The 27,121-nt window shown below is 40.8% G+C and overlaps 1 protein-coding gene across 2 annotated transcripts in view; it reads left to right on the forward strand.

Annotated features, from left to right (window-relative positions):
• The window catches only part of LOC108935566 (catenin delta-2-like), a 274,279-nt gene that overhangs the window by 223,473 nt on the left and 23,685 nt on the right, over positions 1-27,121 (forward strand). The window contains exons 13-17 of one of the 2 annotated variants that reach the window (XM_018754302.2): positions 91-208; positions 2,790-2,975; positions 7,862-8,047; positions 10,889-11,039; positions 24,158-24,398. In XM_018754302.2, coding sequence (XP_018609818.1) covers positions 91-208; positions 2,790-2,975; positions 7,862-8,047; positions 10,889-11,039; positions 24,158-24,398 — 882 coding nt within the window. The remainder of the gene's footprint in view (positions 1-90; positions 209-2,789; positions 2,976-7,861; positions 8,048-10,888; positions 11,040-24,157; positions 24,399-27,121) is intronic. The other variant, XM_018754303.2, reaches the window with a different exon arrangement.

A 27,121-nucleotide genomic window follows, 5' to 3' on the forward strand; every position in this document is an offset into this window, starting at 1 on the left:
ATACTGGGGGCTGTACACACTGCATCAGTACACATTATGGGCAACAGGGCCAGGACCCCAGAGCCAGCTGACCCGTTACTTGTCTTGCAGGAACGTGAGCTCGGCTGGAGAAGAGGCCCGGAGGCGGATGCGGGAGTGCGAGGGACTTACAGACGCGCTGCTCTATGTGATCCAGAGTGCTCTCGGGAGCAGCGAGATCGATAGCAAGGTCTGCCTCTCTCTCTTCTTCCTCTCCTCCCATTGTCCCTCCATGTCAAGGAAACTAGCAGCAAGCACACGAGCACAATAACAGAACAAACTGCTTCACGGATGGCTGACTTCTCAAGGTGGCCTCACCCATGGCTTCTCGAGTGATCATTCTTTAATCTTGATTTAACCCTGCCCCCTGCCCCCCATCCCCCCCACAAACATACCTTGGCGACTGTATGCGGGGAAAAAGGAGCGTTGTGACGTGTTCATGATAATGAGGATTGAGTGCCTGACCAGACGGGCATGAGGAAGCAGCCAAGTTCTGCATCCACGGTCGACTTCCAAAACTCATTAGAAGACACCCCAGCAAATGCAATTACTCTTCCTGCTGGCACCACTGCATGATGAGTTCTGGTCTAGCCTGACCTAAAAGAGGGCACACAGGCCCTGGAAATGCATGTGCGGGCTGCTGCTGTGTCCATTTTTAAGGACGTAGATTCTCAGCCCACTGTGCTCCGAGATAGTTCTCATCTCATCTCATTTTTTCAGAGCACCGGTTCTTTGAAAGATTGAAATCGGTCCCCTTCCTTTTATTTGTCTTGACTTTTGATCTCAGGAAAAGTCTATGTGCTTCTGTCCATATTCCATCCAGCACAATCATCACAGTCATTCCCCTTGTGATTAAAAAAACAGCAAATATTAGCTACGGACATCATTTGTCTAGCGGCTGAATTGTTTTTTTGAGAGAATGCCCATAACCATCTGAGGCATACAGGAGCGTGGCCACATCCACCTCATCGATTATCGGCTGATCAGAGAAGAGAGTCAGGGGCGAGCACAGCGGTTAAACAGACTGATGGAGGAAAAACTGACTTACATTGCAGAGATAGGATGATATAGAGCGCTGATGTGAGTGCAGAGAAAAACCCATTTTTTGTGTTCATTACATGTGTCCCACAGTTTGTTTTATATTTCAAGAAGTACTCCATAAGTCTATACCGTACCACCTCAAGCCTTGTCACTCCCTGAACCCGGTGCAGCCGGTATGCCACACCATCCTATCGTTGCTTTTTTTTTTACCAGCTGTGTCCCCACTGAGTGTGTCTCCACTATATGAATCTTGTCACCTTGCCTCACCTGCAGAGCTTCTTTTCACCCTATATAGACGGGCCGCCAGAGTTGAAGGCCAGGCCACCGCACTGGGACATGCTATTTTGTGTTGTCACCTTGTCATGCCAGGTGCATTACCAGGTGCCGCACGTATTTCATTTGCATTTATTTATCCCCCCAAGCTTTTCGGCGATAAATTCCCACAAAGGGAAATGGCTTCCTCTCATAATCGGACAAAACCGCAAGGTCATCCATGTTTGATGCAACGAATAGATGCTGAAGGACAACACAGGAAATGATAGCCGAAACGCCCACAAACATGTCTGACGTTTCACTTTGATTGCACCCATCATTCAAGTTTTGGAGGGAGAAGCTGTCAGCTGACTGCTACAAGTATATGTCCCCTACCAAACTGTTGTGGAAAAAAGTTAATCACGTTTCTTTTTCCAATTTCCTCAAACGAATATTTAATAGTTCTGGAAGTTGCCGTCAAACATCTAGCCATCATTTAGAATATCTCTGCTAAATGAAGTGTGATATGACAAATTTGTTCCCATTTTTCTCCTTTTGACAATACCCAAATATCTCTTAATCGAATTTAAATGTGAGAGCCCGTCGATAAAGAGCAAGTCTCATTTGTGCCATTTCCAAGGCAAATGAGAAAGGAAAAAGTGCATCAAGCTTACATTATTCGTTATTGTATTCCTCTGATTTACATTTTATTCAATTAGCAAATGCCGTCGAGAGAAAAAACGTCAGTGAATGTGTCAGTGTTCATCAGCAAACATCACAACAATTTCCATATATCATAGATTTTTATATATCATAGGCACCGTCAGTGTTCTCCTCAAAGAAAATCACTGATGCTTTCCGGTGTTTTTCTGTTTTTTTTTTTTTTGCTAATCCACAAAATGTCATGGAAATGAATTGCATGCACTTTTGTTTTCTGCATGGGTTTATTTTCTGTTTCAAAAAAGGGCGTCTGATATTACTGAGTCTAATTACTGTGTCTAATTAGATGTGGAGGATGACGGGGAGAATCCCCTCAGGTCTGGGTCCTTCCACCGCCAGCAGGATGCCCTTGGCAGCCTTCCTCACACATGGTGCCCAAGCTGCTCTTATCATTTCTTTACTTAGCCAACACTTTACAGAAAACATGATTCCTGAATCAGAGCTATCAGAAGATATCTTGTTCTAATCCAAAGAAAATAAGATTTAACTGATGAGCAACATCCATTCATCCATTTTCATTAAATGCTTGTCCTGGTCATTGTCACGGAGGTCCAAGCCTGAGGGGGTGGTACACCCTAGATAGGATGCCAGTCCATCGTTGGGTAGTCACGTGCACACACTCAATCACCCGTTCACATGATGAGCAACATACTTAACCTAAACCATCTGATGTAGTGAAACAAAAGTGTGTGCTACTCATCAAAATAATTGTAATAATTTGGTAACCTGTTGGTCATCCTACCCACATCTCGTTGCAGACCATTGAAAACTGTGTGTGTATCTTGAGAAACCTGTCATACCGCCTGGCTGCGGAGACCTCTCAGGGACAGCAGATGGGCACAGAGGAGCTGGACGGGCTGCTGTGCGGCGACGCCAATGGCAAGGACGCCGAAAGCTCTGGCTGTTGGGGCAAGAAGAAGAAGAAAAAGAAGCCACAGGACCAGGTGGGAAACCTGGCTCAGGCTCCTGTAGCCCTCACATCTTCCTGTCACATTCCTGCAGCTATTGTAGTTATGGCTGCTGGGGGAACCGGGGAGATCAATATCATTATGTTTTTTCATTAGAGGAAGCGGTCATTTCCAAGCATCCAAAGGCATGCTGGATAATCATCATGACCGAGCTGAGTGATTTGGATGAAAGGGCCCATTCTAGAAATGTAGGGTGTGACACAGGGTCCACCCTGGATGGGATACCAGTCCATCAGAGAGTAATCACGCACAATCACTCACACATTCACACACTGGGGACAGTTTAGAGGCACCAGTTGATCTGAAACATGTCTTTGGCGTGTGGAATGATATCAGCACTGGAAGAAACCCATGTGAACGTGGGGAGAACATGCAAACTCCACACAGACTGAGCTCACACCTAACTTGACAGGCCAGGAGCTGCGAGGCACCATGATGTTGCCCATAGCTTCTGCATGCACCTAGAAAATCCAACTTGGGTAAAAATTAATCACTTTGACTCAACTTCTGGCTTCCTTAAACATTTTAACTCATTAGATTTAATGCATATAGGTGAATCTTACACTGCTTGAGGAGCTTAGTGGTTTTTCAAGTCTCACAAAAGATTGAAAAGCTTGCAGTTATGAAGTTGTTCTGCAGCTGAAAGGCAGACTCAAGAGATGTGTCAGTCACTTTGCCAGCTGAAAAGGTATTACCTGTCTACAGTCTGCGTTTTACTTGAGTGATGAGAAAGCAGAAAGAAATGGGTTAAAGGTCCACATTCCTCAGCAGCTTATGAAGCTTAACATTCAGCCTTGTTGCATTTGGATATGTCAGCAGCTGCACTTCTACATAAAAGGGAGAAGGTTAAAGTGTGATTCTTATGGGTTTAAAATTAAAATGATAAATCATAAAGGAAATCCAAAGGCTGACCAAGCTATGTTCTCCACCTGTGCAATACTTAATGTCAGTAATATTTTAAAAAGTTTTCCTTCGACTTTCTCCTCATAAATTCAAGTATATTTTCACATTTAGAAGACTTGCTATTATACACTATTACACCTAGATTTGAATCTTATTGGTTGTGGTATTACAAAAAAATCCAAAGCTAAGAATTTAACTTAATGTAGCACCTGCTAATTTATTCTACTTCATATAAATAAACCTTTTACAATGTTTAATCACACAAAACCTCATTATGAATATAATTTATAGTGTCAGAACAGATTGTCTTATAAAGTGCTAACTGTAGAGCTTTTATATCGGTAAAGTTATTATAAAAATACAGACCAAGTCGGTTTTTCCCAAAGAGAGTAATAAATGCCATCCTGGTATGTTAGCCAATAACCCTCCAGTCATCATTATAAATTCTTTAACTTCTACTCAACACAAGTCTAAAGCTCAGAGCTCAATACAGTAAAGAGGCCTGAAAGCACATTACATTCCTTCCTGGATGGTATCTGGCAAAGCCTATCCTGGTGTCTGAACTAACACCCCTTCAGTACCCAATATTAGTCCTCTGACCACCACTCCATACTTTGGTGTCCAAAGAGACCGAAAGCCCTAAAAGGCCAGAGGCTCAAGCATTTGGTGCCCTGTAATATCTCTTTTCGTGAGATATTTGCCCCCTCCATTCTGTGTGCTTTAAAGCAGTTGGCATCTTGAAATGAAACAGCTGTGCCTCACAGGAGAGTGCAACATAACCCTCTTCACCATTTATCAAGAAGGAGCAGTTAGCCCAGCCCCAGTAGAAGGCTGGCATTTCCCTTCCAGGGAGCTCTGCTGTTTATCAAATGCGTAGCGCCTGCGAGGAGCCCTGCAGGCCACGTCTGTGAGCCCACACTAATCCACGTCCATGTAAATGGAGGAAACGAGTCACAGCCAACAGGAAAGTATGAGGCAGATACGAGGCACTTCTGCTTAGTTTCTGGTCCTTTTTGAGCAGGAACAAAATTATTTAGTCGATTCTTGTTTCTGGTGTTTTGTATTTCATTGATGCATCATACGGTTTTTGTAACAGGTCAGTGATTTGGTAATATATCATCTTGTTGGATTCATCTGCTGATAATAACATTGTTATAGATCAAGGGTGGCCAACTGTGATGCCTACATGTCATAGCGTGCGCTGGTTTTTGTTCTAGCCAACCCCCTAATAACTTACACTTGTCAGACACCTTGACAGAAGGAGCGTTATGCTTCTCACAGAATGTGTCATAGAACTACCCACTTTTCCAGTCATAAGCCAACTAACTTTCAGAAAATCTTTGCTCTGATAATCTTTTGCCTTCTTCACTAAATAAAATTCATCCAAATAAACAATTGTTTTATTTAGATTTATCAATATGTCAGGATTTAGTGATTCAGGAGTTAAGAATGATTACATTTCGGAGGTTAAAATAACATAGAGAACCATGTTTACTATTATCATGACAAAACTAGACACTCGTGTGATGAACATTGGTTCATATGGTGGAAAGAAACTAACTGTACTTAAGTATCACGCGTCTGCATCTAAGTTTCTCTTCCTGCTAATGTAATGCGCACTTTGTGTTTTCTATGTATGTCACTTCGGAGAAAAATGTAATTGTAGATATTCATCAACTCACACCCAATTAACACACATTCAGTTAACAGAAATCAAAACCAGTTCTCAGTTAATGGCTTTGAAGCAGTGATGTAATTTGTTCTATAAGATCCAAATCAGGGTGAGTAATTTGATCAACTTTAAAAAAAAAAAAACTGTGGACCCTATGATCTGTGAGGACCAGGGTTGGACTGTCACTTATGTAGAGACCTCGAAGATAAAGCACCAGCACAATACCTCATGTTACTTCTCAGACTAGAAATAATTAGGCCAATTGGGCAGCAGGTAGTGTTGTTTGTAATTGTTGGTAGCTTGTTAAATCGCTTTATAGAACGGTGTCAAGTAAACGTTATCAGTTTTGCATGTGTCTTTAGGAAAGTTCTAGAGATTTGATGGTCCCATGTTTTCATCATCAGTGACTACAGGCGTCACGGATAAATAAAAATGGACTCAATGCACTTTTTTGTGATGAAAAACAGCTTGCTTGTTGCTGCAATTGCTTAACAAATACTTTTAATCAAAGTGCAACAGCTTCCGCATTTATCTGTTTCATTCTATATTTGTTTCTGCTGAAGTAGCACTGAAGTAACAGAGATTAGTTTCTATTCAGACTTTTCTTATAGATAATGCAGCAAAGACCCACTTGAGACTGTAACCTTATCTACCACTCTATGTACTTTCCAATTTGAAGGATAAAATAGGTCATTGACACAGTCAGAGCGGGAAAATGTAATATTTGTAGCTAAAGAGCGTAATTATTTGAAGGTTCTGCTGTCCGTTTTCCTTTACAGTAGTAAAGAGCATATGCTCGGCCATTAGAATTTAAATTAACTGTCATCTTCATATCGATGCGTACTGAAAATGTTTTCTAGCCAGGCGGCAAAGCATTTTCCGCTCTTAAATGGTAAACATTTTATGTTTTTTTTTTTTTGAGTACAGATAATTTTTTGGCCTCTGCCTGTAAACACATGTACCAGTATGCTTGTTCAGCATTGTGTATTTAACTTGATAAATATACCCTGGTTTTCTCTTGAATTTTATTTGATCATTTTATTTAACTGGAAGGCATTCATAGCACAACGATGGCTGTGGAGCTCAGTATGAAATATGTAACTATGGCTTTTATTCTGATTTATCAGCACTGACTGAAAGACCAGCTGGGCCCTTCCAGCAGCGAGGGTAATGTGTTACAGCCATTTTTTTTTTTTTTTTTTTAGTTGAGCCAACATAACACACTGAAAATAGCAAGACCAAAAGCAAGACAGTTCCTCCTTTATGAAGGAGCTGTGGGAACGGGCAGCTGTGGAGGTGTGTCCACTTCTGTTCACAGCCACCTGTCCTTTTTTATTTCCCCCGAAATCATCGCCTTCCTCACCATACAGGAACAAGCTTGTAGAGGTCTCTCTGTCTCCCTGTCTCTCCTCCCCCCTCCCTTTAGCAATAAATCTTACGGTACAGGTTGTCCTCTAGGCAAAGGTAATAAATGTATATAGACATTAATTATTGGCCATGGGTGCAAGAGAAGATAGGGTGGAGAGGAAACTTACATCTAGGTATTTTACCGATTTTTCGTGCTGACTGAAAGTAGGTTTTTCAGGAGTGCTGTGCTGCCAGTACCAATCTGGAATTACCTCCCTTTTTTGAAATGGTTCCGTGACCGCATATGTGATGTGGATTTGTTAGGATTAGCATTTGTCCCACACCAGCTACAGTGTCAAAAGCAGCAACAACAGCAACATCAACAAACACCTACATTCCAGCAGGAGTTTGAGTAAAGACTAGAGTGTAAAAGAATAAAGCCCCTTTCAAGAACCGTCGACTTACCTTACCCTGTCTCAGAGTCTTTGGCGTGGTTATCCTACACCATGCGTCTTATCTAATTTCTCTAAATGTCCTATAATGTGCTGCTGTTGTTACTTGACCAAGCTACCCGGTGTTTATTCTACATCAGCTGGAAGCATTGCCCATTCGGAATCTGTAGGCCTTGAATCATGCTGTGCGGAAGCCGCTAAAATGTTATCAGAAATTCTTTTTGACAAACACTGACTGACCCCAGGTGGTGGCCTGGGCAGTCCTGGGATGTGAGGCAGTAGAGGGGTGGTGGTTCTCGAAATGCTTTTGGAAACTCGTTGACATATTCATGAGGGAAATGCTGTACCCTTGAGAAAGTTACATTACAGGTGTTCGTTCATCCATCTGCGTACTTCAACAAGTATTTATTTTTTTGTTTTGTTTTATTCTAGGAAATTTAAATTTAAACTGCAATATTTACACCCTGTCTCTCTCTTTTATGATCCAGTGGGATGGTGTGGGGCCACTCCCAGAGTCCACAGATCCCCCCAAGGGGATCCAAATGCTGTGGCACCCTTCTATTGTCAAGCCCTACCTCACTCTGCTCTCCGAGTGCTCGAACCCAGACACGCTGGAGGGCGCGGCAGGGGCGCTTCAGAACCTGGCTGCCGGTAGCTGGAAGGTAGGACCCACGGTCAGTCAGTGTCTTAATGTGGGAACTGATGGGTTGGGCGAAAAAGGATGTTTGTAATTTGTTAAACCTGAACAAATCTGAATTTAAACAAGTTTATTCTGTTCAGTGTGGTATTTGCTTAATATTCAGTCTCTAAGTCTCTCTTGTAAGATGTGTTGTTTGGTATTTTTTGCATTTTCTGTTTAAACATTGGTAGGCAAGGCAATATGTTAGGATTTTACCATCATATGAAGACACTAATAATTACAGGTTATTGACTTATGACAGGGTTCCATTCCAATAACTTCATTGTAAATTATGAACATGTATGAATGTTACATTGTATAATAGGAATTTATTTTTTTCACTAATTTCACAAATTAGTCATATTAAAGTAATATCCACGGACAATAATATATAGTACAGTATGCAATAAATGCAGTATTGCATTTTAACACTGCACTATTTTATTTATGTAGTCTTTTCTTTTCTTACTGTACTAAGGTTGATGGGAAGACAATCATAAGTAGAGGTTATCCTAAGTTGCATATGTTGTAAGTCAAGGACCTGTATATAAATATACTATCACCTGTAAGCTACCCATTATCATTCTAAACATTCTAAACCTTGGCATAAAGCAGGTTTAATGTTTGTGTAACTATCTACCAATCTTCAGCACTGGGATTAGGAAGACCAAGATTTCTTTTCAGTCTCAGCATCATATAACCAATAGTGCTCTGCTTTCCCAGAACTGACAGATGGCACTGGATCACAAAGTACAGGGTTCCATTGTGGACTGAGAATCACCTGACCAAAAATGCTTTTCCTCATTCTTAAAATGGAATTGGTCCAGTCTCAGGATCCTTCATGGACTCTGCTTGTCTAGAACGCTTGAGGCCACATATGATAATTTTGGGAATGGCATAGCCTACACCCCCACTGAAACCAGCATCACACCTCTCCATGTGTTTTCAGTCTCCACCACTTTACTTGCCAGTCAGTTATAATTGCCCTCATGCCTGCTCCTCTGCAAGCTGTCAGTCGAGCTGCATTTTGATATAATAAAATTAAGATATGTTTGTGCAGCTTTGCATTCCTTTTCCTGTTGTAAATAGGACTATAAATTCCCATCTGTGCAAGGTTATTACAAACAAGCTGTCCAGATTTGCAGGTATTGGTTGGTTTTGTGCTCTTCAGTATGTTTGATGGCAAAAAAAGAAGGCAAAGTGTTTCAATTTCTAAACCTTCTGACCGCCACTTAAAACTGTACAGTGTAAGAGTTATAATCAGTCAAGCTATGGATTCTGGCTTCAGAAATGCACGTGTTCATTATGTGTATTTCCAATTCTGATTCTTCTGAAACTTGTCATTTCATTTGTTTCCATAACAACAAAAGTCAGTCTGCTAGAACTTCCTGTTCAGTGTAAATGTCCTTGGTTATATTTGCTCTGAAAATATATTTGCATGTATTAGTTTAGTAGATGATTTTCTCCAAAGCAGCATACAATTTCTTTATAGGATTCAGCTGACACCTTTGTCCAGGGTAACTTACAGTGGTAGGTACACTACAGCAAACTCCTTATAATCATTCTGCCACCTATACAGTGGAGCAGTGTAACACACATTCATTCACACTAAGGTCACATAACATGACCACCAGTCCACATCAACCACATGCTTTTGCACTGTAGAAGGAAACCTATGGAGACACAGGTAGAGCATGCAGGGTCCACACAGGCTGTGGACAACGTTGTGGTTTGAGCTGTTGCCTTCAGATTCAAAGGTTTGCATCCCGAGTACTGCTGTAGTACCCTTAAGCAAGGTACTCACCATAAATTACTCTAACAAAAATGACCCAACGGCATAAAATAAGTCTAAATCAGTGTAGGTAGCTTAGCATTGTGAGTTGCTTTAGAGAAAGGCATCAGCTAAAGGAATAAATGTAAAACCGAGCTGGGATTGAACCAGCTATATCCAGTTATAGTCTCCAGGGGCTGTGAGAAACGAGTGCTACCTACTGCATCACCATGCACAGAACACAGTGGCCCACAACATTTCTTCTGAACCTTTATGAATATACACTCACTCACTCACTCACTCACTCATTCTGTTAGAAAGGAGAAAACACAGACATAAAACTACAGCCATATAGACAGAACGTGCAGGGGAGGTCAAAAAAGCAATGAACATGGCATTTTCATCAAAAGCAAATTGCAAGGTTTGCAGTTTTTTTTTTTTTTTTACTTCTGTTTTAGCCTATGCACAAAAAAATTAGTTCTCCCATTTCATCATCTCCTGCCCAAACACAGCTCATTCCAAAGAGCCCTTCTTTACAAGTCCGTATTATCTGTTTCCAGAAGCTTCTTTGTATCTGCAGCAAAACTGAATTCGTCCTTCAAATACAGATGCTGGAATTTTTTCATTATGTTTCTCACGTAGAGCAGTAAGGATGCTTGCATGCACTTGCCATGAAGATTTTTTTTTTTGCTTTTTGTGTGGCTTTGTTCGAAAAAGTCGGATTGGCCTGGCACCAGCACACAAACACGTCTCGTCAGGACAGGAGGCCCCGCAAACATTTTATGCTGCCCCGGGTGCAGGGAGCTGGTTTCTAGGCCGCCCACACCATGAAGCTGTTTAACCAGAGCTGCCAAGGGAGCCCCTGAGAGAAGCAAACTGCAGGAAGGGTCAAATCCAGTCAAGTCCTCCGGTGACCCCCAGTGTCCAGCAGGGGCTTGGCCTTTAGCAAGCTTGACTTTCAACATATGCGAACAAACGGTTTCTCCTGAAGAGTGACATTAAAAATGGCAGCCGTCTATTGCGCTCCTGTTAGATCTCGGTGCTCATGTTGTCTGCTCCTCCTAGTGGTCAGTGTACATCCGCGCCGCTGTGAGGAAGGAAAAGGGCCTGCCCATCCTGGTGGAGCTGCTGCGGATAGACAACGACCGCGTGGTGTGTGCGGTTGCCACTGCCCTCCGGAACATGGCGCTGGATGTGAGGAACAAGGAGCTAATTGGTGAGTTGTTGCTAACATTTTTCCAACCCCCTACACTCCTCCAACCCCACACCCGGCCTTTTTCGTGCTTGTATTTGTGCATGAGTCTGCTTCTGAGCCACACTAAGAATGCATCCACAGCGCCCCCGTTTGAAGCACAAAGGTTTGAGACTGAGTTTCCAGTGTCAGTGTTGCCGTTCTTACTGTTTTAAAGTACAAGGACATGGAAATCCTGTAGGCGGTCCCCAGGAAAAGGGAAGAGATGTTGCATCTCTTGCATTCAACGTGAAATTCGTTTGCTTGCTCACCACCAGGATGTTGTGACGAATTTCCCAGCTTTGACATCCGTTTCAGCGATGTTTCCATTGATACCCAGTGTTTGAACTCTTTGCCAGCCCTGCCGGTGGCAACGGTATGAAGTGTTGTGTCTCAACATCGGCCACGGCCTCAGCGGGAGGGAAAAGTTGTCCGGGCAGTCTTGGGGGAAACGGGTTCAAAGGGAGCCACCAGGGGCTCAGTAATTTGAATATTGTTATGAAATGACTCAAAGTCCCAAGGTAGACCCTGGAGATATCTTGGTGATATAACTTGTTGAGTGCCTCTGTTCTTCTCCATCTTAAAGACATGGAGAGTGTCCTCCAGAGGTTGTTGCATCACAGTTCATGCACAGTGTGTGCTGTGTTTTTCTCAGGTACTGGATCCTCTTCGCTTTCATTTCAGTGATTTTGAAAAGGTGATGTTTCATGACTAGAGAGAGATGCCAGTAGCGTATCATTCATATTGGTATTTCTATGCAAGATCATCAGACTGGTTGGAAGTTTGTAGTAGTCACACTGTGATTTCACAGGTGCCGCACATCTCTAGGGCTCCAGGTTCAAGTTTGGCCCTACCTTTACATCTTACATATTCTATACATATTCTTCTGGTCTTTGGAACCTAAGTTCTCCTTATCAGATAAGGTGGCATAGGGCCCAGCAGGTGTTGCAGTGGTTAGGGCTGCTATCTACCAGTCACGGGACCTGGGTTCAACTCTCAACTTCCGTAGTACCAGAAAACAAAACATAAACCTTGAATCCCTTGATCCAGCTGTTTAAATTGGCAAATTATTAGAAGCTGGCAAGGTGGTGCAGAGAGTTCTGCTGCTGCCTCACAGCACCCAGGTGGTGTGAGGGAACATGGATTTGATCTCTGTTCAGTATGTGCAATTTGCATGTCCTCCCACAGGCCAAAGACATGCGGTGTCGGTATGTCGGTGACTCTAAATTGCCCTTTGTCTATGTGTGTGGCTACCCTGCAATGGATTGACATCCCATCCAGGGTGTACCCTCCTGCCTAGTACCTAATGATCCTGACATACACAATGGCTGACCGGAACCCTTCTCAGGACAAACAGTTATCAAAACTGGGTGGATAGATGGTTATAAGTTGCATTTAAAATTAAATAAATAAGCACATCTACATGTTTGTAAATATCCCTGTAAAACCACACACACACACACACACACACATTTTCAGAACCGCTTGTCCCACACGGGGTCACGGGGAACCGGAGCCTACCCGGCAACACAGGGCGTAAGGCCAGAGGGGGAGGGGACACACCCAGGACGGGACGCCAGTCCATCGCAAGGCACCCCAAGCGGGACTCGAACCCCAGACCCACCGGAGAGCCATCTGCTGTTATTGACTGCTGTTTTTGTTACTGTGTACCTCACAATCCACTTAATTTTTCCAGTCTAGGCCTGTGAGGCACCATAGCTGTAACTGCATGTGAAGTTCATTTATTGAAAATAAAAGGATGAGTGACACTGGGACATGGTACTTCAACCAAGGTTTCATTAAATGTGTAAATTAGCACATATACAATTAATTTTACAGAAAATATGTTGAGAAGGGATTTTCCAAAATAGAAGCTAGCTTATTAAGGGAGAATAAAGTGGGCCAAGAGCTATACTATGTTCAACAATAAAAGTGAGTTAAAAGAACTGAATCCTCTCAGATCACAAAGTATTAGCCTAGGCTCATTTGTAGGTGGAGAGTACGCATGATCACAACCCACACTAATGAAGCTGTAATACCACTAAGGCAGTTCAGCGGTAGTCTTGGTTTCAAGCTGAGATTTTAGCTCTTCTGAGGGCTCCCCTATACCACTGAGAAGTGCTGGAGTATCATGTTCACATCTGTTATATCCAACAGTGTCAGCAGATCTGCACATCTGCCCACATTATGAGATTATGGGCCTTTGGGAGTCTGCAAGGGGGTTGCAGAAACCTGAAGACCTTTTTAGGTATTATACTGACATTTTGGCACTTAGTAGACCAGTTTTCTCATCGATGTATTCTAACCATATCAATTCTTCTACTAGTCACCCTTACACAGAGTTTTATTAAAATCTAAAAAAAAAAGAGTGATTTCCTTGCTGGATTTCATCTGTGAATTTCAAGCAACACAGCAGATCCCAGTTTTAGGACATCATAAGCCATTCAGTCTGAGTCCTCTGGTGGACATCTGGTTGTTGCAGTTCCAAAATAAGGCACCATTTTAATTGAAATACATTAAATTGCTTTATAAATTACTGATTTTATCAAAGATTTCTGCTGTTGAGCAATCTACTGTATTTAAGCCAGGAAGAAGACGCCAAACACGTTTTGGACTGAATTCTGTTTGTTTAGCATTTTTATGGTTGGATGTCATATGGGCAGTCGAGACTACACTGTGTTTGTTTATGGACATACCAGAATGAAGGTTGAGTATGTATATGAGCATATATAGACAGTATATTCACATGAAGTATCTCAGTTTTTACCCACTAATGTTAATTAATCTTGTACTGTGTTTTGCATATGATATAACAGACTTAAAATACCACTTTTATTCCTAAATTAGATTGTGACAACATATTCACATTTACAGTAGATGTTGCTTATATCAGTCTTTCTCTGGGTGAAAACTTGCTCTATTTGGAGCCTGGAGTTCTTGTTTGCTGCATCCAGATTTCTTCTCCGTTTAGTTCTCACCCATTTACTGGTAAGCTCAGTGTACTCTGGCACTGACTGTCATTATTCTAAATTTTGATGTTGAATTAATTTTAGATTAAAGCATTATTATGATAAGTAGGCCCGTGGCTTTGTCCAAAATGGGTTGAATTTAAATGTATAGACAGCATGTGGGAGTGACGTAGCTTTTCCTTGAGTTTTAAAATAAGGAAAATGTGTGGGAACCATGATTTTGGGAAAGCTGGTGTGCTTCGTTAATTCCTAATTTTCACAGTGTTATTAAAGGCTTTTTGAAAGGCTGAGCATCAGTGTTTGAAATTCTCTCCGTGACACTACTAACAGACTATTGATCTTTCTCTAATAAACCTGGTTTCCTGGTGGGCCTTTGCATCTCCATAGCAACAGCCTTTTCTTTTTCACACTGCTGGTTTCAGTTTTGGCACCCAAAGGACAAATGTTTTGAGGTTTGTACATTTCTGCAGTTAAGGAACCCTTTTGCTTTGTTTAAATGTAGTTGGATGATATTACTGGTGATATTTTTGCTGTTGCCGTTGTTGGTGATGCCATTTTCAGTGTTTTTAGTTTTTCCATGAGTATTTTTTTCCAGTTATTCTATTAATTTTACATCGTCATGTGCTTTTTATAAATACGTTGAATTATTCCCTTCAAAAAGTTGGTGAAAAAAAATACTACTGAAATTTTGCAGAAGAAAGTATATTATGATCACTATATTTGTATCAGCAAAGATGGGATCTCTCTCACACACACACACATACACACACACACACAGTCTGAAGCCGCTTGTCCCAAGCGGGGTTGCGGCAAGCTGGAGCCTAACCTAGCAACACAGGGCATAAGGCTGGAGGGGGAGGGGAAACACCCAGGACGGGGCGCCAGTCCATCACAAGGCACCCCAAATGGGACTCAAACCCCAGACCCCCTGGAGAGCAGGCCCTGAAGATGGAATCTGTTCAAGCTATTTAACATGACCATTGACTTGTCATTTTGATGTACAAGGACAGGAGTGTACTTGACTTTATGATTACTGGGAAATACAAATGGGTACATAATTTTAAGTACCTTAGTACAATATAACATTGTGAAGCTCCTTAGACAAAGGCATCAGTTAAATAGATAAAAGTGCATGTAAATTTAATGGCCATCGTCATCCAATTTGCGATGATGCGTATGAATCGGTCATAAGGAGTACTGAATGTATCCTTCAATTAAAAAGAAAGTCAAAGTAATTATGCAGGGATATGCAAAAGGAAATGCATAATCCCTACAGCTTTCAGCATGTGAATATATAATATTTGAGTCTGTAATATCAGAAAAATAAAATGTAATGATTTTGTGCCCTTGTGGAGTGAAGAGGCATTTCAGCATTGAAAATCTGTGTTTGTATAGAAGTAGATGTAGGGATTATTATGATGGAAGCATCTTCAGAGAGTATTAATAGACTGTTCATACTACCAACATTATCAATCCTACCAGTGATTACTGATGGACTATGATTCCTTTGTGTGACAGAAATGTCTCTTTTACAAACATCTCTGAAATCTATTATTGCCCCCCGGCTTCCAGCATAAATCTGTTTTCAGTGAAATGTGGTATCAAAGTGAAATGAAATGTTTACATATTTGAAAAGAAAAAAATGTCATTTTGACATGAAATACACTACAAGTGATGGGAGATTAATATTTTTTAGCCCATTGCTTTAACAGCCTTGAAGGCAATAGAATATTGTCAGATTTTATCAAATGATTACAAGCTTTAAGAGGAAAAATGTACATAAGTATAAAAGATACAAGGGATATCCGAAGAGTAGTCCTCTGTTTCAGAGTACGTAGATACTCTGTTTTGTGTGTGAAATATTACCTTTGTGATTATCAGCACTGTATCTGTGACACCCTGGACTGCAGTGCCATGTTTGTCATGTGTACTGTACATTCCTTGGGCTCACTTGTTGTGCTGCTCTTAAAGATTTATGATCAGAGCTGTAACACAGTTCCCTCCACAGGGGTATTTGAATTAGAAGTCCAGTGGCTGTGAGGTTCGCTCCAGAAATGCCGGAAGCTGCAAATTTCCCAAAAAGCTGCTTTAAGCTGTTACCTCCTGCAAAGTGTTCGCCCTTCGTTTGCATCTCCCTGTCATCTCTTGCTTGAGTGGCGCTCATGCCCATTTGTCACACACAAATTTCGTTGTCTTTAGTGGTTCTCCGTCAACAACAAATGCCTTGGTTGCTCATTTCCCGCATATTCCAGAAAACAAGAGGCAATGCTTTTTATTTTGGAAAGTGACACCATGATTTTTCCATACGAGTGTGTGGTTTAACACATAATGTACATTAGGTTGATTGAACTCGCAGATGCTTTCACCCTGAGTGACTAACCCAGCCTCCAGAGCAAAACGAGATGAGAAAGAAAGGCAATTCTGAAGAAAGAAGGAAAGAAAACTCAGGGGAGATTTTATATTTTAAATTCCTGGATGGAGGGTAGTTTAACCTTAGAGATATTGGAACTAAGTATTCATGGAGAACCAACCCCCCTAGTCTCTACAGCATTCCCAAGCCATTGCTGAAATTGCGCAGAAGGACTTGCTCTACTGGAAATTTCACACTGTGAGGATCTTCTCGGAACCCCACGTCCTCTATCCTTCACCACCGCAGGAAAAAAAAAAATCTTTCTTCAAGAAGGTTTGCTCAGCTGCCAGGTTTGGTTATTAAACCTGCTGTCAACCTTGAGCTCAAGCCTGATGGAACGGGCCGAGGAGGCGAGGGTGTACGACACGGCCGCTGGAGTTGGAAAGACAGAAGCAAGAGACAGCAGTAAGAACTGAAGTTTCGCCGCAGTGAGGTGGCTTAAAGTTCCCCGATTGTAGGCTCACCCTGCTCAGCGTCCGCAACGCTTTCCTGCTTTTCTAATGATGTGGCAAAGGTTTAATCGGTGTTCGTCAGCAGGTTTTCAAAATGGACGTTCACTTTAGCTGATTGTTTCTGCACAGTCATCAGTTTCTGAAATGGCAAGGACTTGTGTCAGTGTACCTACCTAGCACCTATCCCTGAGCCTTCCCTCACACTTCTGACTGGACTGAGGAGAGCTTACAAATATAATCAATGAAATCTGAAAATAGATGCAAAACTGTTTCATGCAACTATTATTATTATTATTATTATTATTATTATTATTATAATAATAAGAAGAAGAAGAAGAAGAAGAAGGATAAACAATTGTTCAACAAACAATTATGTTTTGTGAATTAAAAGATAGCTTCAGAGTTTTATATTTTACAGATTTATATTTTAAGTGAATCAATTTATTTTACTGCACCTTCCTCAGGTTTGCAGCAGCAAGGTAAATCATCAGATTAGAACCTCCAAAAGTTTCATTTGAAATTAAGATCCTGCAGTCTCTTATCACTGAGTTTGCACAGGAAGCAACAGTCATCCTTTTAGACGTGTGGGTTTTTCAGTCCCTGCGGCTCAAATAGCGAATAGATGATATCCCATGCTCAACAGTCTGCCACTTACCCATAAGACCTCCTAGGCAGCAATGAGCTGGGGGCCTATCAACCATGGTTTTCCTTGACAATTGCAGATTTGGTGATTTTAGTCTTTACTGAATTATTACCGTACATATTGCTTATCCTTTAGGAAAGCGCTGCAATTAATGCCAACCATTTTCTTTCATGCTATCCATGTGGTGATATGGCATTCAGTTATCAACGTAGCACCGAGAGACTAGACAGTTTTCATTTTGGCACTCTGCATCCCTCATGCTTTTATCACACTGTGACGGATTTCACAAGGGTTAATTGAAATGCATTTTAGAAATCTGAAATTTGCACGGAAACCTACAAGTCAGCAAGGGGAGTAGTGCAAATTTTCAGTGACGTTGTCACAACCTCTTGGCAGCTCATTTAGCTTGTGGGAACAGGTATGTTGTTATAGCCATGGGAATTTTAATGCCAACTGTGAAGTCTGCTCTGTTCATGGCACCTAGGGGCATCACAGATTAGCATTTCCAAGCTAGAACCATCCTCAGTGTAAGCCTTTTTAAGGATCTCTTCTGAGATTGTGGAGGTGATGCCAAACATCCAACCTGCTCTAACATAAAAAATGGCATTTTTAAAGGTTTAAACAATGGATGTCTTATATATAAACTGTATACTTTGGGGAAAAGGTCCTGGAACATTGTTTTTCCTAGATATCCTTTTTGTTCTTTTAGCTAATTTATTTGTCCAAGGCAACTTTCAGTGCTAGACTAACAACTATTACAAGAATTTACTTAGTTATACTCTAGAGTATTCTTGCAGAGTATATCAGGACAAAAATATTTCTCAAGGGTATCATAGCAGGATTTAGGATTTCAGCTTGGGTTCTTCAGATGGCAAGACAACAGCCCTAACTACTACACTGCCTTGTGCCCCAAGCTTAATGTCCAAAGCAGAAAAGGTTCCAGACTTTGCTAACAGAAACTAACCCACAGCACATAATGTAGCAGAATTCATGAAAAATGTAAATGTTATTATTGGTCTAGCATCCATAGCGTGTGATGAGTTATCTGTCCTAGCATTTCAAGGGGGTGCTGACCGACTCAAGGGCTGGTTCTCAGCATTGATTTCTCTATGACTCTCATACTGGTAAGTGTTTACAGACACGGTACTTTAAAATGGCAAGGTTGCCCAAGGAGTTAAGAATAAAACCTCAGCAGTCATATTCTCTGCATGAGTAGAGTTCAAATGAATGAACTTTCCTTCTTTTCCCGTATTACCATTATGGACTTATTCATTATTGTATATGATTAGCAGATATTTAAGTTATTTGCATGCTGAAGGTTACAGCTATGCGCAGTAATACAACTGGATGTTTGTAAGCAAATTGGATACTTTCAAGGTACGACAGGGTCATAGTTCGCGGTATGAATTTTGCAACCATTTGGTCTCAAGTTAGGATTTTTAAACACAGAACCATCTACTGCACCACCCATCCCATACTGCATTCAGCCCATCCCTTTTTGTTGGCACTCTGTTTTTCGCTTTGTTCCCCTTCATCATCCATTCCATTTTACTGAATTAAACTGTACTCAGCATTTCATGTCAAGCCTTTCAGTCTTGTGATGGTCTGTCTTTCTGCACTCATCTTAAAATGGGCACACCATTTTCCCCGGTTGGGAACCAAACCAACATTAGAGTTTGTTTTCCATTACAGTGCCTGTATTCCCTTCAAAAAGCAATCACACTGAAATTACACGTACCTCCAGCAGCATTTTGTGGTACTAAAGAGTGCACAAGTGCAATCAGGGCCTCATTCCTGTTTTTTGGAGTGTGTGTCTAGGTGTGTTAAATAGTCCCAGCTTTGTGTCTGAATAGTTTGCTTATGCTGAGCTCAAGACGAGAGAAAATTCAGTCACCCTCTTGCTCCTGTAAATGTGAATTCTGATTGGATTGCGCTTCAGTAATAGACTTTGAGTTTAATCGCTAAATGTTAACGCTCTGGCCATGTTTGCATGCTCAGCTCAGTACCACTAGCTTAATAGCTTAACGTCTGTGTTCCTCAGCCATTCAGCTGTGATGTCTTCCATTTGAGCTGCCTCCTCAAGACTGCAAGTGCTCCAATTGTGTAAAATCAACATTTGGGTTGGGTTGGTTTGAATCTTAATACCTTGTCTTTCAAGGGAATGATAGAAAGAAGTCCCTTCCGTACCTTTAGTTTTCCTGCGAAAAGTGTTATTTGTTAGGAAATTTGCTGGAAATGTTAAATCCTAATACCTGCATGACTTAAAGCTACTGTGACATGCAAGACTTTCTCACATTTTTCACTCTGTCAGTAATCATGAAGGAAGAGCACAAGACCGAAAAGTTTCCAAACAGTCCTGTGGTATGTTATGCACAATTTCCTCAAAATTCCCATTTCCTGGCCCTACTGCCTTTTAGAACTCACTGAGGTTTTCTCAGGTTTTTTTTCCCCAGTAAGCATATATGTTCTTTCCAGCAGGTAGACATTGTATATATTTTAACAATATCTGTGCATAACAGACCTGGAAAAGAAATTCATGTTTTATTAACCGTGATCAAATGTGTTTTTAATGTTTTTTTATATGTTGCTAGGCAGTTTTTGAATTCATGCACACTAAAATGTAACGCGTGGGTTATTAGAGCAGCAGTAAATGTGAGTGATGATTTTTCGCTCTCTGGTCTGCAGGTCTTTTTCACGTTATTTGATGGTGTTAATCTGTGAATATACGCAGCCAGCTATAATGACTATATAACAATTGTTGTCATTGCATTATTTTTATTTCAGTTGGATTTAAACATGGTATGCAGCTAAAAGTAAACCAGTAACTTTGCACATAAGCTGATTTAATTTTTCAAGTTGTTGCTTTACCTTCCCACGGTATCTATTCTGTTTGAACAGTTAATCTGAGGAAGTGGTCTCTGTGGCACGGTGGTAGATTTAGGGACCCTCGGTTGACCCCTCTCGGTAGTTTAATCGCACCCAGCTATGGGGAGATTTTTCCAGCATTAGGGCTCTTGCAGCCTTGCCCTAGACTGTTGGCATTCAAGTGCTGAGGGTGTTTGTGTGCTATCCATAGTGGGGCTGTTTTTTTCTTTTAAGAACCTTCTCTCAGAAAGGAATCCTTTTCACCTGTTCATAAAAACGCCCACGTTATAAGCTGCCTTTTTCCTCCAACAGATTCTTCAGCCGCTGCCCGAATCCTCAATTGTATTGTATTCTTTACTTCAGTTTGAAATGTAACATTTAATTTATTAACTCAATATAGTATTTTCAGATAGCAAAAAAACAAGCTATAAAATTTTTCAGCTCAATCAAGTTGCTCTGAAATGTCTAAATGAATAGCTCAGCTGGAGTTCTGGATGAAGGCACAACAACTGCTAAATAGTCTTTTTGTTGTGTTTTCGCTGTCCTTTTCTGTAGATGTAGTACTTAAATGCAGTACTTTGGGTTATAAGTATGTCAAACTTTATGTTAAGTTTCAGCATTGCTAGTGTCCAATTATAGATGTGCCAGTGATTTTTCGTAAGTCCAGCAAAATGAAATTTCAAAGTAGTACACTGCATCCAGTATAATCATTACAATGTTGTATTAACTGACTAAATAACTTTCCTATTATTTAGATTTACAATAGTGCAGTGAACTGATTTTCTTTTTTCCAAGTGGCTTTAGACTTAGGTTCAATATCCAGATACAGAGACATCAGTGTTTTTACTTTTCCTTTTCGACCATTATTTTACATGCTTTTCATTGGCCTTCTTATCTCTTTTTATGCATAAAAGATATGTAAAGACATATGCATATTGAGAACAAACACAGTTCAGTTCATAATGTCAAGCAAATTGTCATTATTTGGGGATTATGTCAAGCACTGCAAAGTATTGATTAATCTACTATTTTTGTGTCAGCACTGTCTGACCTATTAGCTGGTTTTCCGTTCCTTTGTAAGGATGTAAAGAATTTTTATCAGCTCTGAATGCCTCTGGAAATATAGACAAATTAACACTAATTAGCCTCCTAAATTTGTTATAGAGATCAATCAAAGACAGTAATTTATATCTAAATTATGCTCAAAAAGTCCTCCAGAATATATTGGGTCCACTTTGAGTAAATGCTTTCATATTGTCTTCCCAAGCAAGGGAGATACTGAGTCTGGAAGTTCAAGATAAGCGGACATCAATTAACTGAGTGCAGTTTTTTTTTTCTGCTTCATTGGAAATAAATGGGAACTCATTTGAAATTGTAATTATCAAAATCTGAATGTTTCAAGTTATGTCTATGGCTTCAATTTTCAGACAATTTGAAATTGCCTGTTAAAACTTTAAAACAGTGAGGCTCCAATTAATTAAATTAGGCATAGCTTCCGTTTTACTAACAAAGGAGTGCTGTGTTGCACAAAGACCAGTAAGTCCAGTAGGTCGTATATAGGTGTTTGTGTACAATATCACACAACCATAACTACACAAACATGAATCGGTCAGACATTTAGATTCATTTGGACTATAAAACATGGTTCCCAGTTACCTTCTGTAACTACAGCACAATCACAGATCTTGTAATACGGGGTTAACTTGTTCATGTACAAGAGCAGTAAAAAGTTTCAGTACAAGTGAAACCAAACCTGCCTGAACCACAAAGCAAAGATGTCTAAAGAGTGGAAGTTGGTATTATGGGCCAGTCAATCGCAATGTGGAATATTTGGGTCCAGTCACTAAGTACTTGTAAGACACAGAGAGGGGGAGCATGTACAATCGTGTTTGTGCGGTTTCCTCATCCAGTGTGGAGAAAGCACTGGATGGTCTGGAACTGCTTTGCTGGTCACAGAGACAGTAATCTTTACCAAGTCCATGAAAATTTCACCAATCTGGTTGTTATGACAAACTTCAGAAGCTGGCTGGTTAGGCAGTCCTTCATTCTTCCACAAAACGCAAACCCAAAACACACCTTGATGTTGTACAAGAACTATCTTACCAAGAAGGCAAGTGAATTACCTCTAAAAGTAATGATCTGGATGTAACACATTGTCAATTATCAAAAATTAATTTCCAGCAAGTGTGTTCAGACTTTGCCTGGTGCTGTATTTTAGGTAACTACCTATGAAATTAGGGTAATAGTAATCACTCAGTCCCAGGAATAAGATGAACCATTGTGCACACATTGTTTCTGTTGCCTAAATGGTATGAGAAAAAAGTGTAAGTATGCAGAGACTTCTGCAGAAGTTGGTACGTGCTTGTTATTAATCTAAGTCCCAAAACGTTTTACACACGTTATAATCCCCTTCCATTCCGAAGGACAGCCTGGCGTACTGTTAGATGGTGGGACATTTCACAAGGGAGGAGAAAAGGCATTGAAGATATGGCCAAAAAGTCGAGAACGTTGAGGAGAGAAGTGACGCTTCCCACCACCCGTGGCAGGGCCCGCAGCTAGAATAATTAGCCATATAACGGCTGTCATGTACAACCAGTGTGAGCTTTTAACTAAAAGCAAAAGAAACATGAAACCTCAGCTGCTAGTGTCCTGGGCCCAGATATGGGGTTTGAGGAATGGTAATGGTGTGCTATTTTACTGTATTTTCAAGCAGTTCATAAGGATGAGTTGTCTCACAGATTTCATGTCCTCAGTTCACCTCTAAGTGGTCATACCAACAGAACTGGCAAGTTTAGTAAATATCTAGGATTTTAAAACCTTTGATTTAAAAAGGGAAACCTTGTTTTCATAGGTTTTTTTGGGGTGCTCCAGTTTCTCCCACAGTCCAAAGACAGGTGAATAGGTGACTCTAAAATGCCTGTAGTATATTTATGTGTCAGTGAATGATTGTGTGTGATAGTCCTGTGATAGAGTGCGGCTGCTCCCTAGGAGCTACCCATCCTCCCGACCCTTGTCCTGGGTTGGTCCGCCCACAAGCTCGCAATGTGTTCTGCAGATGTGTGGGGGTCTTTGTGTCCAAGGTGATGGGCAAATGTATAATACATCTAAAATGTCACCGGTTGTTCATGTGCTTCTGATCATTTAGCCTCAACCTCGCAAAGCTGTTAAAATTTCAGCCTGGCAGTATCTGTTCTTGTTTCTGTAAATGCCAGGATTCAGCTTTACTATGCTGTTTTTTCACCAGATTACTCTTAGCGGTATCATTTGAAAGAAAAATCAACAAAGCGGTGAAACAGAAAAAAAATGGCTGCTTTGATGACTCAGTGAAACAGCAGGTTCCTGAGGCAGGTGTAGATAGACATCAGAGCTCGAAAGCTTTAAGTACAGAAATCATATGAAATATATTTCTCTAAGTGTAGATTCTTGAGGTGTTTTCTCCCTTTACTCACTTTCTTCACTGTATTTCCAACTTTCCTGCCTTATTGTACTGAGAACACTATTTCAGCGGAAGGTCGTTTTTCTTTTTTTTCTCTAAAACTGATGCAACTTTGAAATCTGTATTCAGAGATGGGATGAAGACTTCTATTTCTATTCTTCAATTTCACATAAGTGTTTCCCTGACAAAGTCACTCACTGTACATATGCAGATAGAGCATTGTTGTGCCAAAATTAAATAATGTTTTTTTTTGTTGTTGCATAGCAACTAACCGGAGCACTTCCTCTCCACTCTCTGCCTTCCTCCTCCTCCCTTCTTCTCCACTAAGGCAAGTATGCCATGCGCGACCTGGTCCACCGTCTGCCAGGCAACAGCAGCAGCGGCACAGCAACCACCACCTCCGCCACCACAACTGTCACAGCTACCAAGACCATGTCAGACGACACAGTCACGGCCATCTGCTGTGCTCTACATGAGGTCATCACCAAGAACATGGAGAACGCCAAGGCCCTGCGTGATGCTGGGGGCATTGAGAAGCTCATCGGCATTGCCAGGAGCAAAGGAGACAAGTAGGTTCCCATCATACACTCATACGCTCCCCAGCCCAGTCCAGAATCTAGATTTCTTTGGCAATTCTGCCATTTGGTAACATCATTAGTGCGCCATTGCAAGCTGATCAGGAGAATAAAAGGGACCACCATGCAGCCAGAGGTGAAGGAGAACAGCATTCATGATAGGGACAACTACAGGATCTCAGCAGAGAAAGATGAGGAGGGGAGATACAGGGGAATGCTTTGGCAGGTCAAGCACAACTTGTGCAGCGGCATTCTGCATCAGCTGAAGAGACCTGATGTCAGAGGCAGGAGGACTAGACACGGGTGAGTGGCAGAGGTTTAGGCAAGATATCACCAAAGCCTGGAATAACAGTTTGGTAGAGTGTAATGTCACGGATTGGTGGACTGGACAGATGTTTAAGAGGATATGAGTGCATAATGTACTCAGAATATCCTTTGTAATGTCAGAAAAACAGACTCATCACATGAAGACATACAATGTCTGTATTACAAAGACATATATGAGGTACAGATTGTGCAATCTAGAATATCCGTAGTACTGCAGTATAACAAGGAATGATAATGGCTGAAACCAGGCAAGGTGGGACAAAAATCAGCATGTCTTTTGTCTCATAATGACCTTGAACCAGGCTACTTTTTAACCAAAGATTTTAGGGTATGTTGTTAAAAAAGAAAAATTAAAGTGATTAGTTTGGCCTAATCTGGTGGGCCTGGGGTTCGAGTTCTGCTTGGGATGCCTTGCGATGGACTGGCAGCCCGTCCTGGGTGTGTCCTCTCCCCCTCCGGCCTTGCGCCCTGTGTTGCCAGGTTAGGCTCCGGTTCGCTGCGACTTCAGACAGCGTGTGTGTGTGTGTGTGTGATTGTCATACAAATTACTTTCCCAAAAACTAAAAATCAGCAATTAATTTTCCAAATTTTTTTATCCCTGGTGACCAACAGTGTGCACATAGAGTTAGCATAAATACAGTAACATTAACAACATAAATGTGCTGTAAATTGGTGAGATTTTAGTTCCAAGAGTGAGAAAATCTCAAAACTAGAAAAAATGCACTGCAGTGTGTTTAATAGAGCATGGCATTTGTCAGATAAATCCCAAAAAAATTTGAACTGTTAACTGGGAAATATGGACATGCAGTTCCATCATCTATTCTTTGCAATATATAATTATAAATATATAATTTATTGAATTGTAAATATTATAATGTACAAGGTGTCATCAGATATTTCCGTGAATGCACGTCACACACAGAGCAATATGCCAAGGAACAATATGCAGACTTTATCTGTCATCTAATAAGTTTTTACATACATTCACCATGCTTTTTGATAATACGTCATATATTTCAGGTACCTTTTTTAGAAGTCATAATCCTTCTACATCTGAATATGAGATACGGTATAACGTATTTGGAAACCGTCCAGTCATTGTAGTAACCTTGTTGCTACCATGGTTAAAGAGCCAAAATGCAATTAACAGCACAGAACACATGATCATATGTCATAAAGGTAAGGATAAAGTCAACTCAAGGTGAGAAATCACATGGTTTCCAAGTTAAGGAAGGGTTTGTATGTGGTTTACTCTTCTGCACATGTCTGTGCTGTGGGAGGGCAACCTATACAAACACACAAACTGTGTACTAGGACAGCTGGTAGTGTAGTGTACTGGTAAGAGCTGTTGCCTTTGAACCCAAAGGCACATTTGAATCCCACTTTCAGATGTAGTATGCTTGAGAAAGGTATTTCCCTTAGACTGGTCAAGTAAAATTATCTAACGGTATTTAATTGAGTAAATACAGTAGTTGTAAGTAGTTTCACATTGTAAGTTGCTTCGGAGCAATGCTTTAGCTAGAAGAATAAATGCAAACGTCACACAGGCTGAACCAGATCCGAACCCACATGCGAACCTACAGCTCAGGAGTTATGAGGCACCAGCACGACCTCCATCAATGAAAAAGATTCAGCAAAACTTCAGAATGTGTTGAAGAAGGCCCATAGTTGAAACATGTTCGTGTTATAGCATCAGTTCTATGTTTACATTAAATATATATATTTAATAACTAACTATATTAACTATATATGTATATATAGTTAGTACTGTGGATGCTGGCTTTATAACACGTTATTTCAGTTTTTTTGTAGGCTTCGGCACCCGTTGTAACAGTTTCTTCCACATTTTGGTGAGCACATATTTAACTTTCCATTATGTTAACAATTGCAGCAGTTTTATTTAACCACATTTTACAAACACAGTGATGCTTTTCAGAATGAAGTTAATGTGAAAAATTATTGTGCATAAGTTATTGCACAGATCATTATTCCATCTCGGAAAATGCTACAATTTTAAGATGTAGTGAGACCGTGAACTCCCCTTATTGACCAAGTAAGAATCATCCGCAAAACGTCTGGACCATAATGCAGTGCACAGCAGCATAACACAGCCAAATACGGTAATTTAGAAAATTTGGTAAACTTTAATTTTTGCGTTTGTGACTTTTGAAATACTGGTATGTTTCCATGATATACATAACAGTATAATGTACAGTAATATAAAGTATGCTATAAAATGTTAAACTATTGCAAACAAATTACCAGCACTTTCACTTACATAGTATGTGTATCGATATAAGCAGAAGCGCCGATTATGCCAGCACTCAAACTGGGTGTTAGAAAGTTGTGTTTGGTGGAGTTCATTTTATAGTCAGTTTAATCCCACGAGT

This window comes from Scleropages formosus, chromosome 9 (genome assembly GCF_900964775.1).
Source record: "Scleropages formosus chromosome 9, fSclFor1.1, whole genome shotgun sequence".
Classification (NCBI taxonomy): domain Eukaryota; kingdom Metazoa; phylum Chordata; class Actinopteri; order Osteoglossiformes; family Osteoglossidae; genus Scleropages; species Scleropages formosus.